Source organism: Gadus chalcogrammus, chromosome 19 (genome assembly GCF_026213295.1).
Source record: "Gadus chalcogrammus isolate NIFS_2021 chromosome 19, NIFS_Gcha_1.0, whole genome shotgun sequence".
NCBI lineage: Eukaryota > Metazoa > Chordata > Actinopteri > Gadiformes > Gadidae > Gadus > Gadus chalcogrammus.
This window is the reverse complement of record NC_079430.1, coordinates 12,419,334-12,432,215: the sequence shown is the minus strand read 5'-3', so window position 1 is coordinate 12,432,215 and position 12,882 is coordinate 12,419,334. Positions and strand designations below refer to the sequence as shown.

The 12,882-nt window shown below is 50.1% G+C and overlaps 1 protein-coding gene across 1 annotated transcript; it reads right to left on the bottom strand.

The window, feature by feature from the left end:
* On the bottom strand, positions 1-12,859 carry gnai1 (guanine nucleotide binding protein (G protein), alpha inhibiting activity polypeptide 1). The gene is made up of 9 exons (XM_056578454.1): positions 12,386-12,859; positions 6,079-6,121; positions 5,607-5,748; positions 4,681-4,838; positions 4,256-4,384; positions 3,384-3,513; positions 2,499-2,652; positions 1,761-1,952; positions 1-1,149 (listed from the first exon to the last, which is right to left on the bottom strand). Exons 1-8 carry the CDS (start codon positions 12,501-12,503, stop codon positions 1,762-1,764), a joined length of 1,065 nt encoding a protein of 354 aa, XP_056434429.1. The 5' UTR covers positions 12,504-12,859; the 3' UTR covers positions 1-1,149; position 1,761.
* Positions 12,860-12,882: the final 23 nt, after the last annotated feature.

Below are 12,882 nucleotides of genomic sequence, written 5' to 3'. Positions count from 1 at the left end.
AAAAGGACTTGACAACAAACGCGTGTCGTTTGTAAATGTTTTTTTATTAGCAAAATAAGGGAGATGGTCTTACAAATAGTCTGTCAGCGATGGAGACACGCTTTGACAAAACGGCAGTTTGTTGATCGGGACAATCTTTTTTTTCCTGGAATCGTATTCGTACGATGTAAAATGTCCCATGTGAATGACTGTGGTGAGGATACTCTACGTTTTCATCTTTACAGAGGGTCAGTCCTGTTCTCACCTCTGCTTCTCCACTTTAAACACAGGCACAGGCTGACCCTGAAGGTCAAGAGTCAAAACCATCGTCAATGAAAAACGGGAGAGGAAATGGATGTATTCTGCACCGTTAAATCAACAATATAGTAATAAGGAATACTGAAAACACCCGACATGCAACGATAATGATAAGACGTTTCCCACGTGGGACTTCCTGTAGTTATGGCAGATGTTTGCCACCATAGCAACCCCTGTATCTTAAGGTAGCCCCTCCCCCTCTGGTGACACAACAGAGACAGCAGCTACACACATTTATTCTTAACATTTTAAAAACTTGTTTTTGAGTCGGGGACATTTCAGCAGGCAAAGAACAAGCATGTGGACTGAGACCCAGTAGAACCCAGGACCAGGACAGGTGTGGACTGAGACCCAGTAGAAACCAGGACCACTGAGACCCAGTAGAACCAGGACCACTGGGAACCAGGAGACACCAGGACCAGGCCCAACAGGTCTACCCCACATTAAGCGAGTTTCCAGAGGGGAGCTGTTAAAACGCGAGCTCCGTACTTTTACAAACAATTGAAACAAACGGAGAAGAAGATATTTGTGAAGCTGCGTTTTTTTTTTTTTTTTTTTACAATGATACAAACATCGGTACACAAACTTCTTAACATTAGTTCAAAATGTTGCCGCAAAAAAAAAAATTACAAACCAACAAAAGATAAATAAAAAGCAGTTAAAAGTGGCGTATAGTATACAGCACTGGTCCGGGACATCACCCTCCGTCCTCCTCCATCACTCTCCATCCCTCTCCATCACCATCCTCCTCCTCCTCCTCCTCCCCCATCCTCCTCCTCCATCACCCTCCTCCTCCTCCTCCAGCATCCTCCTTCACCCTCCACTCCACGGTGGACTTTACACCGGCCGGTGCTGAGGACAAAAGCAGACGGAGAGGGTTAGCTAGTCGGGCTAACCACCAGGGCTAACCCTGGCGGACAAATCAGGTTAGGTTAGTCACAATAACCCTCTCTAACTCAAGCTAACCCCCACTCTAACCCTTTGAGTAAGGGTTAGTCACACTAACCCCCACTAACTCACACTAACCCCCACTCTAACCCTTTGAGTAAGGGTTAGTCACAATAACCCTCTCTAACTCACACTAACCCCCACTCTAACCCTTTGAGTAAGGGTTAGTCACACTAACCCCCACTAACTCACACTAACCCCAACTCTTACCCTTTGAGTAAGGGTTAGTCACACTAACCCCTACTCTAACCCTTTGAGTTAGGGTTAAACACTAACCCTCACACTATAGAGTTAGGGTTAGTCATTCACCTCAGAAGAGGCAGCAGTCCTTGAGTTTAGATTAGTGTTATAGAATTAGGGTTAGTCACACTAACCCTAACCCTAAACCTAAAGTTAGGGTTAGTCTCTCACCTTAGAAGAGGCGGCAGTCCTTGAGTTTAGTTTAGTATTATAGAGTTGGGGTTAGTCACACTAACCCTAAATCTAACCCTACAGAATGAGGGTTAGCCACTTACCTCAGAAGAGGCCACAGTCCTTGAGGTTGTTCTTGATGATGACGTCGGTGACAGCGTCAAACACAAACTGGACGTTCTTGGTGTCGGTGGCGCAGGTGAAGTGGGTGTAGATCTCCTTTGTGTCCTTCCTCTTGTTCAGGTCCTCGAACTGACACTGGATGTAGGCCGCCGCCTCCTCGTACGTGTTGGAGCCTGTTCCCACGGCGACCGCACAACAAACAGAAAAACAGGAAGTTAGACGACAGGAAGTGTGTGTGGTGAGCAATCTGGAGAGCTTAATGTGGTGAAGTGTGAACCGGTTTACATATGAACTTGTATGAACGAAACAATAATCCCAAGCCAAACCGAAGTGTTTATCCATTTACATTATGCATCAACCATATCAAGCTTTGATCTTGTCCATCTCAACTCAACTCGGTCGCCAATTTGAATAGACCAGGTGAAACGCCCACTTCCCCTAAACACACCACTAGCTCGCTAGCTTCAGCGGCAGGTCGGCTGGCCTCTCGGAGACTCGGGAGCACTCTGAGTTCATTTCTTCTTTTGGTCAGGGCATTTGATTTATGGTTAGCCGTCAGGGTGTCAGGAGAACGCAAACAATATGATAAAACATAGCCTGCCGACGGTAGCTTCAAGAGTTCAAGCTGAAAGAAGACAGAACTGTGCGATGTTCCGCCTGGTTAAGTTAACTGGTCAGTTCATCTCAGGAACCATTGGAGCCGCTGCTGCCTTGCTCACCGGCGTATTCTGGGTAGCAGATTGTGAGGGGGCTCCTCCTGATCTTCTCCTCAAACAGGTCCTTCTTGTTGAGGAACAGGATGATGGAGGTGTCCGTGAACCACTTGTTGTTGCAGATGGAGTCAAACAGCTTCATGCTCTCGTGCATCCGGTTCTGGAGATGAGGTCCAGAGAACACGCATCTCACTTAAGGCACTCAGACCATTATACCATTATAAATATACACTTAGACCTTTATACCATTATATATTAGACATTTATATACATACAATAAGACCATTATACCATTATATAAATATACAATAAGACCATTATACTATGTCATTTGCATCCTTTTAGACTCAAAGATGACTTAAGATATAGATTTAAAATAAATAAGTAATGTTGCTAGATGGTCTAGGAACTAGGGTCTAGGGCATAGGGACTAGTGTCTAGGGCCTAGTGTCTAGGGCCTAGGGTCTAGGATCTAGGGACTAGGGTCTAGGATCTAGGGCCTAGGGACTAGTGTCTAGGGCCTAGTTTCTAGGGACTAGGGTCTAGGGACTAGGGTCTAGGGACTGGGGACAAGGGTGTAGTCTAGGGTCTAGGGAGGAGGGACTAGGGTCTAGGGAGGAGAGTCTAGGGACTAGGAAGGAGGGTCTAGGGACTAGGGTCTATGAAGTAGGGACTAGGGTCTAGGGTCCAGGGTGGAGGTTCTAGGGACTAGGGTCTAGGGAGGAGGTCCTAGGGTGTAGGGACTAGGGTCTAGGGAGTTCACCTCCAGCTGAAGGCTGCTGGATCGTACCCGATGTCGGCCCTCCCCCCCCAGCCCCACCTGCTCCATAGTGGCAACGTGTCCGAATCCAAACCAGCAGCCCTCGATTCACACATTCAGAAGCCCCTCACCATCTCCTCGTCCTCCGCCAGCACCAGGTCGTAGTCGCTGAGCGCCACGCAGAAGATGATGGCGGTCACGCCCTCGAAGCAGTGGATCCACTTCTTCCGCTCCGACCGCTGCCCGCCCACGTCAAACATCCTGGCGGGGGGGGGGGCAAGACAACGCAAGGATGAGAACCCTAGGTGATGTGCACATATCTATACAACCCCTTAGATAAGGTACTAAAAGATCCATGATAAGAGCTATAGCGTCATGGGGGGGATGGACTCTTTTACAGGTGGAGCATTTGTGCTTATTTTCATGCAGGCTGTCAGACTGTTTAGATAATTGTACACTTTTGTATAATATTCTATTTGGACGTTGTAGTTAAGGCGGGCAAGCGTGTGTTGCTTAAGCTGTTAAGTGCTGTGGGAAACCCAGGAGCGGTTCTAGTTGCCAGCTAGTAGCTATCTTGTAGTATCCTCAACCCAACCTGCAGAGACACGTTCCAAACACATATCCGATCAGAGTATGTAGTCAACGTAAAAGACATGAGATCAGCACAGAATCTGCCCAACGTCTCTGATGCTCCGTCAGCGAGACGAGACAGAGGAAGCTGTCTCGACACGTTTCAGTCTGCTGCTAAACTGGTTGTGAGCAGATTCTCAAACACCAGCCGCCCGGAGCATGTGGCGAAATGTTCTCGTAAGTGACGCAGTGAACCAAAAGTCAGAGAAAACATTTGGGTTCTAATGCAGAATGCAGGTTCTGCCAGAAGGAAACCCAATCAATCAGCTGTCACTGTGGGTTAGAATGATGACATGCGGTGTACTCCTCCCTCCTGGTGTCACAACAGGAAGGAGAACAAACAATCGCTCTGTAAAGAGGAAGTGAAGAGTACTTGAAGTGCAGGTCCTTGAAGGTGAAGTGGGTCTCTACGATGCCCGTGGTCTTCACTCGGGTCCTCAGTACGTCCTGCTGGGTAGGGATGTAGGTGGCCTGAGATATCCTGTCCAGATCGTTCAGATAGCTGAGAGAAAAGAACAACAAATAAACAAACAAACAACATTATGAAGAATATTGGGACATTATGAAGAATATTGGGACATAATGAAGAATATTGGGAACACTATGAACTATGAGAAAACATTGCGAAGAATATTTCAGCAATATTGAACAGAGAAGCCATAAAAATTCCCTGAATCTTAAAAACGTGTGTGTGTCCCTGTGTGTGTGTGTGCCTCTCTGTGCGTGCGTGTGTGTCCCTTTGTCCCTGTGTGTGCGAGTGTGTTTGCGCGTGTGTTTGCGCGTGTGTGCGTGTCTCACTAGGCGGCGGAGTCGTTGAGCTGGTACTCCCGGGAGCGGCCGAAGCAGGCCGTGACGCCGCCGTCCTTCCAGAGCCTCTTCATCACGCCGGCCAGCTCCGGCGTCATGAAGCCCTCCTCCGCTGAGCCGGCCAGGACGAAGAGCTGCCGCGCATCGTCCTGAGGGGGAGGGGGGGGAGGAGGGAGGAGGAGGAGGAGGAGGGAGACGAGGAGGAGGAGGAGGAGGGAGACGAGGAGCAAGGAGAAGAGGAGGAGGGAGGAGTGGCAACGGGGGAGGCGGAGAGAGGGAGGAGACAGGGAGGAGGAGACAGGGAGGGTAGACAGGGAGGAGGAGACAGGGAGGGTAGACAGGGAGGAGACAGGAGACAGGGAGGAGGAGAGGATGGATGGGAGGGGGGAGGAAAGAATAAAGAAGAGCGGGTGGAGGATGGAAGGGGACAGGAAGGAAGAGGAAACAGGAAGTAAGGAGACCGGGAGAGGGTTATGGTCAGCACAGGGAATCATCTCCAACCAAACCCTGTTACTAAGGCGCCTCGAATCTAATACATGAACTACACCCCCTATAGATGAGACCTAAACCAGAGGGGTTACATTGGGCTTTTTGTTCACTGCCATCACCACGGCCACAGAAGAATCGTCAGCATTAGCCTCGGCAGTAGCTGGCCATCAGCCAAATGCCAGGCCAGCATTACGCTAGGCTAAGTTACGCTAAGGCCAAATCAATGGTCATCGCAGAGTGGTTGGCATTTCATCTTTGTACAACAGTACTCGCATGGTGAAACACTACACCAGTACTCTCGTTACCATGGTGAAACACTACACCTTTACTCAGGTTGCCATGGTGAAACACCACCTGTACTCAGGTTGCCGTTGTGAAACACTACACCTGTACTCAGGTTGCCATGGTGAAACACCAGCTGTACTCACAGCTCTGATGGAGTCTCCGAAGTCAATCTTCAGGCGGCCCATGGCTCTGATGATGGCGATGATGGACTGGATGGTGTTGCTGTAGACCACCGCCTTGTACTGCTTACACTCCTCTTCTGAGTAGCCCGCCTCGTGGATGATCCTTCACAGGGTCAGGGTCAGGGGTCAGGTTTAGGGTCAGGGTCAGGGAGCGTCAGCCACACACCACTTTATTTATCTTTAAATGGACCGATGGATATTTGTGATCAAAGGAACAACCGTACAACCATACTAAACATTCACCAGTAAAACATTAAACCCCTCATCCCAGTGAAACACTGGCAGAATCCCAGAGCCCTCGGAGCTGCCCTGGTGGTTTCTCTGAATATTCTCCGCAGGCTGCGTCTACAAGCCTGGCTAATGAGCCACCAAGAGGGGCTCAGTGGCCCGGGTGGGGAGGGACGGAGCAGATGCAGCAGGGGTGTGAACTCACTTCATCTGCTTCACGATGGTACTCTTTCCTGATTCGCCGGCCCCTGGGGAGGGAGGGGGAAGAGATGGAGGGTTAGGAGACAGAAGACATCCAAGCACCAGGAGGTCGTGTTATTTATTGAAGTTAAAACACAGGGTGAGGGTAAGTTTTCATTTGGGTGGTTATAACCATCAACTGGGTACTTCAGTAACCAGGTGGGTTGTATCAACTGGGAGGCTTCCACCCACCCTACAACAGGTGGAGTAGAGCTATGGCCTCCACCTTCAACTGGCTCATCAAATAACTGAATGAGCACAAAGTCGTACCATGTGAACCCGACCTGCTGAACCAAACAAAAGGCGGAGGCTGATATGTGACCCCACAGCCCCCACCCGTGGAACCAGGTTGTTCCTGCTGATAGCACTCTGGCTAGCCGCGGCGGCGGGCCTCGTGTCCGCCGCTAAGAATACTGTTAGCTGCTGGCTCACGTCGACTGACAGGGCGATACCACGACAACGGGGAGAGAGAGCGAGAACGAGAGAGAGCGGGACGGGGACGGGGGGGGGGTTAATGGGCCCACGGTGGGAACGCCTTGTGCCTGACAACCGGCGAGTGTGCCGTTGGAAACATCTCGCCGCCATGGCAACGGGCTCCGTTTAAACTCGGAGGAGGTGGAGCGAGACCTGCGCCACCGAGGATGGCGTGCGATAGAGCAGAGCCAGCTCATAAATTTAGGATGGGTTTATGCATTATGGGTAATGAGCGGGATACCCAAGACCTACCTGCTCCTAGATAACACTAAAAACGTATTCACTGGAGTGACTTTGGATTTCCCACATGGGAGCCTGACACTGATTCACTGCTCTCATCATGCCGTACCCTGCCAGCCGCTCTGCAGAGCACAGCCAGTCAGAACGAAGATTGATGTGCGGCTGATGTCATGATGTCAGACAGCCAGGCTAGGCTCCTCGTCCACAGCCTCGCTCTGGACCTCCAGAACACATGAGAACCAGGAAGGAGCAGGGTCACACTGACGGCTGGCCCAACCTACAAGCCCCGGCGCTGGGTGTGGTGGATGTGGATCTGTGGGGCAGATCCACTTCCTGGTGCCTCCATGTGTTGAAAGGCCAACCTCCCTGGTCCAGAGAGGAGCAGTAGGGAAAGCGATCATCAGAAGAGCGTTCATCAGAAGAGCGTTCATCAGAAGAGCGTTCATCAGAAGAGCGTTCAACAGAAGAGCGTTCAACCAAGACACAGAAGAACGAGGCAAGCGCGGAATTTTGCAAAGAGCACCGGATGCGGTGGAATTCGTTTGACTCCCGTCTTCCCAAAAGCCCCGTCCCCCTGACACCTTCCGCAGCAACCGGCTCAAAGCCCTGAGGACACATTACTTTAATTATGGGTCTCAGATCGGGCCCTCGGGGCTCCCAGCAGGGTGGAGGTGAGGATGCTACGCTGGCAGGTTCCCGAGCTGGGAGCCCGTTGTGCCACCAAGGACATCTCTCCAGGAGGCCGGGGGGAAGCTACAAGTCAGCGGACGGATCGCACTGGGGAGCAGCGCTGCAGGCGCTGGGTCTCCCCTCTGATCCGACAGAAACAGCCCCCTCCGGTACATTCAACTGCTCAACACAAAGTGGCTCACAATGCTCACAAGAACACCACGTGGTGACACCCTCCCCCACGGTTTTGCCTCCAACCCTGTCTTCCAAACCCTGATAACTGACGACACAATAATTAATGCCAAGGACATCTGCAGCAGAGGCATGGTGAAACCGACTTATGCGGCGAATGAGCTTCAAAGTAACCCCAACCCTGAAGATAGAGTCCTCGTAGGAGAACCCAGCAGATAGAAAACAGGTCAAAGTCTTTCAATCAAAAGAGGAACAGAAAGGAAATGAGTTTGCAGAGCTGGTGGACAGTGAGGTATGTGTTCACTAGTGTGACCAGATCGGTCCACCATCCACTGACCTCATGGAGGCGTGGCCTCGGGAGTCCCAGAGCGCATCGAGGAACCAGGCCTGTTCCTGATTGGACACATCTGGTCACATGTGTAGAACCACGGACAGGACTGAGGTTCGCCGTGTTGGGGGAGACGGGGACAGGATCCTGTTTCACGCCAACTACTTTGATCCAACCATAACTCCACCTTCAACACCATCAGAACCTGCACCCATATATCCACCTTCAGCACCACCGGAACCCTACACCCATATCTCAGCCTTCAACACCACCAGAACCTCAAACCACGAGATGCTTTCAGTTCCTGGTGGTGATGGAAACTATGCTGAAGAATGTCCGGCCCTACCTCTCAGATTCTTCTCACAGGAGATGAAAAACGAACGACTTCCTCACCAGATGACATCACGTTTCTCTACTTCTCTCCAGAAACTTGTGGCTAGATGGGGAAGTTAAGCACTCAAATATGACAGAATAAAGTCTGGTTATATTGGGGCATATAAACTGATTTATTAAGGGTTGCAAACTCGTCCAGTGAGAAAAAAAGAGAGCTACCCAAAGACAAAACTCAAATCCCCACGGTGTACGTATCGTTACAACAGAGGATTATGAGACAATGAATCCCTGTTTAGTGTCTTCTACCGAACTGTATTTATAGTTACACACAAGGCTGCAAACACTCCTATTATATGGGAGAGAATCTGCCAGCAGACGTATTTAAATACATTATTGTATCGTATGAGTTCATATTATGTTATGAGCCACCATGTGCGGTAGCACAAGTTTGCTAAGCTACCTAGCTCCATACCATCTGCAGAATAACATCTCAGAACAGTTGTGTAGAGCCATGGAGAGCTTGTTGAGGTTTACTCTGCACTTTACAGCCCCTCCCACAAGCTGAATGCTTTGATCGTTCTCAGCCACACTCGTACGTTGCCGTCTCGGATGTCTGCTGATCTACTAAAATGTATGTGCCATAGTTTCCAACTCACAAATGTAAACCCTTCACCCACCCCACTCTCTTCCTCCATCAGGCCTCTTCCACTTGGTGAATGGTGGACCATTATCTCCTGCCCACTGTCTTCTCCATCCTCGTTGATTCCCGGTTCCCCTCCAGAGAGATGAGCAACAAGCAGCTCTTCAGGGACTAGAATTGATCTGCCAACCCACCGATCGATAGATATTAGTCTGTTCCTGGCCGCGGTGGTGTAGAGTAAGATGTCTTTGCATTCACAGAATCAATTGAAACGCAAGGAAACTGACTTTGTTTCAAAGTTCCTGTCAGCGTCTTAATGGTTACATAAGAGCGACGCCAAAGTGGGTCACGGGAAAACCTCAATGAAAGGCAATTAAGTGACAAAAACGAGGTGAGCACAGAAAGGCTGGGAAGAGGTCAGAGGATGTGATTAAAACCTCTTTTTTGTGCTCAGTCAGAAGTCAACTTTAGAAGGAATAATTAGACCGGAGGAGATTACCTCTATTTCTGCACTACGATATGAATAGTAAGTAATTACGGCAGGGAGATAAAAGAGAAGATTGGGGCCAAGATGACGAACACGGCGCAGGCGTGAAACACGGTTCTCCTCACTGACGGTTCTCCTAAGGAATGGTTCTCCTGGGAGGTACGCGCTCCTTCCGAAGGGTCCTTCTGGTAGAACGCGGTCCTTCTGGTGGAACACAGCCCTTCTGGAGGGTCCTTCTGCGTGCTCGTCAGCTCTACTCAAGAGAGATCTTCTGCGTGAGGTCCTCAGCTCTCCCCCCAGAGGTAACGAGGGGTGGAGCGTGTTGGAGCGGGTCTACACGGGAACCAGTTCACTCTTAATGATTCCAATCAATTCTCGGGCCACTGGAGGACTAAGGGTCCGCCTTGCTCAAGATTGTCGCCGATCCAAAATGGATGCCAATAAAACCAACCAAACCACCCCAGGCTCTTCCAGCAGATGCAACAAATGCCCGGGAATCTGACATGCACATCTGTTGAGGTCATGACCCCGCTACGACCTTGTCAAACCCGACTCACCAACTAACCACACATTAGGCACATTTTCTAGTAAACACTTTCAAAGTTGACGATATATGGAATCAACCGCCAATAATAAGCTGAATCCACTCCAAAGATCCAGAGCGATGCTCATTTATTCTCACGGTAAACCAAACAACAACAAACCACCCTGGTCTCCAATTCACTGATGTCAAGCTTTTCAATTTTTAATGCATTGCTCACTAGCACGCTGCTCGTGTTACAGTTTCCTTTCTCCCTCTCTACCTGGGTGACTCAACAACTATCTGAAGAAGGTTTTCCACTAGGGGTGTTCCACAAGATAGCATGGAGGCAGAGTAAAGTGTGTATAAGATGATGTCCTTTTTATATTTGAAAAAGATATATGTCAACTGATTGCAATAATAGAAAATCCCAGAGGCTTATCCCAGAGGCGATTACGGCCATAACCAGGCTATCACCTAGAACCGTCCCTCAGGTAACACCAGGTTAGGTTATCACCTGCAGCAGAGTTGACCCTATTCGGGGTCACTTGTTGAAACTATCTTGGATTTGACTGCTGTTGTTGTAATTTTTTGTCCACGTTTGTTATTGGGGCCAAGCTAAGACTCGCTGGAGGAAAAGTGTCACTCTGGGATCTCGCTTCTGTAGGATCTTTCCCTATTGTCGTTTCAATCTCAAGCCTCCTCAGCCGGTTATTTCAGAGAACACTGAGCTACGCTTTCTGCATGAAACAAGCTCCAGCTCCAGCTCTCACACACGTTTCCAACGGTCTCAGAAACTCTACTCTCTGTGTGCGGTTGGAAACAACGACAAACAAAGCGTGATCAAGTAGAAGGTAAGAAAGTGAAACTCCAGACCAAGCCTTCAGAGGACATGGACGGGTGCTACGCGGCCCAAAAGATTACTTAGAACCAAGTTATTCAAATGAGGGTCAAGTGTTGATTAGCTTTCCTTTCAACAGCCAAATGTTGGCCATTGTTTAGTCAAAACAAACCCAGCCTATTTGTGTGAGGAAGCTCAGCTGGTTCCTCCAACACCAACCGCCTGCTAGAAGGAACTTGACACAACTTGCTGGATTTAAAAAAAGCAAAAAACAAGCCCAGTCTGGTGTGTAAACCCTGGAATGTGTTGATGTACCTGCAGCTCACCGGGGATCGGTTTGGCATTTCAGAATTCAGACAAACAATCAAACAACATAATGACAGAACTATGGATCAGTTTGAACAGAGCGGGCTGTCGGACACCAGGCCTCCTGTTCAAAGCGTTGTGGGGTTTAGATAGTTTGTCCTACTGCTGACCCACATAGCTTGTGTGCATGTCAATATTCCCACGCTGGCTACCCTCTGGGGGAAAGGTTTGTCCACCGACAATCAGCACGGCGACTATTTACAATGTCAAGAAGCAGCCTGGGTTAGGAAATAAAATGGTGCTGAAATACGCAAGAAAAAATTAAGTAACTCTCCATCCTCCATGAGTCAGAACTACCATACGATGTGACATGTGTTGTTGAGTAACCGAAATAGAAGTCCAGAGTCAAGCTGCTGAGATTGTGTGACTGCATTAACACTTAAAACAATATGAGACTTTAAACACAAGAGTAACTTTCTGACTGAGCTGGTGGGCGGCCTGGCTGCTCAGCCTTCAGGTCTTCATGGACCAGGACCACAGATATTTGGCTGCACTGCACTAAAGCCACGAGGAATTGTGCCTTTGTTGGAGGACTTAGTCCATGACAATAGTCCTCACACATGCTTTGGTTGCCGGGACCAAAAGCCTCTTCTTTGTTTATGAGTTGGGTGTTTGGCCCGGGGCCGGTGTCAACGTTACGCCCCTCACACCACCTCCACACACCGAGGCCCGAGGCTGGAAACCCAACGCAGAGCAGAACCCCCGGACTTACCGGCAGGCAACAGAAATAGCAGAGAATGTTGTAACGAATTGTGAATTCAGATCTGTTGGCTAATCAAGGTTCTACTGTCTGTCTGTCTGTCTGTCTGTCTGTCTGTCTGTCTGTCTGTCTGTCTGTCTGTCTGTCAGTCAGGACTTCAGGAACACAAGAGGAATATGGATTTCACACAACCAGAATTACCAGAACGTCTTCTTCTCTCCACCTCCCTGCTTAGCCCAAACATGTAGTGAATACCACAACCATCAAGTTGGTCACATCTCCTCCTCTCCTTCCCTCAGCCCTATATCTCCTCCACTCCTCTCCTCGTCTCCTTCCCTCAGCCCTGTTGTCTCCTCTCTTCGTCTCCTTCCCTCAGCCTCCTCCACCTCTCCTTCCCTCAGCCTCCTCCACCTCTCCTTGTCTCCTTCCCTCAGCCTGTCTCCTCCTCTCCTTTCCTCAATCCTTCTCTCCTCCTTTCTTACCGAGCAGTAGCAGCTTGACCTCCCGCGCTGCCTTCTCTCCGTCGTCCCGAAGGTTCCTGTCGATCATCTTGCTCCGCTCCACGGCCGCCTTGTCCTCGGTGCTCAGCGTGCAGCCCATCGCCGCGTCCTCTGAGAGCCGATGCAGGAGTAGAAGGTAGAAGAGACGCTACGTCCACAGTTCCCTCATCCAACGAGCGGCTTCCCGGAGACCCCCAACACACACACAAACACGCACACACACTAACACACCCACACACGCGCAAGCCCTATGCGTCCGGTCTGGGCGGGGAACGTGCTCCGTCTCGATGTGAAGAGATCTAGTTCCGTGTTTCTTCTGCTGCGGATCCGTCCTCCAGTCGGCGGTTCTCCTCCAGATGTTCCCAGAGCGGCTCCCTCCTCTGTCTCTGCTCTGTCTCCGCTCCGCCGCGTGTCCGCCTCTACCCGCTGCTCCGCGAGTCTGAGTGGCTGATTACCCCCACCCTGCTCTACCCCCACCC

Coding starts and splice junctions, on each gene's coding strand:
- gnai1 (XM_056578454.1), bottom strand. CDS start 12,503: ATGGGCTGCACGCTGAGCACCGAGGACAAGGCGGCCGTGGAGCGGAGC. Junction 3,514..4,255: donor TTCAAGGACCTGCACTTCAA/GTACTCTTCACT, acceptor CCCCCCCGCCAG/GATGTTTGACGTGGGCGGGC. Junction 2,653..3,383: donor TGGCGGAGGACGAGGAGATG/GTGAGGGGCTTC, acceptor CCTCATCTCCAG/AACCGGATGCACGAGAGCAT.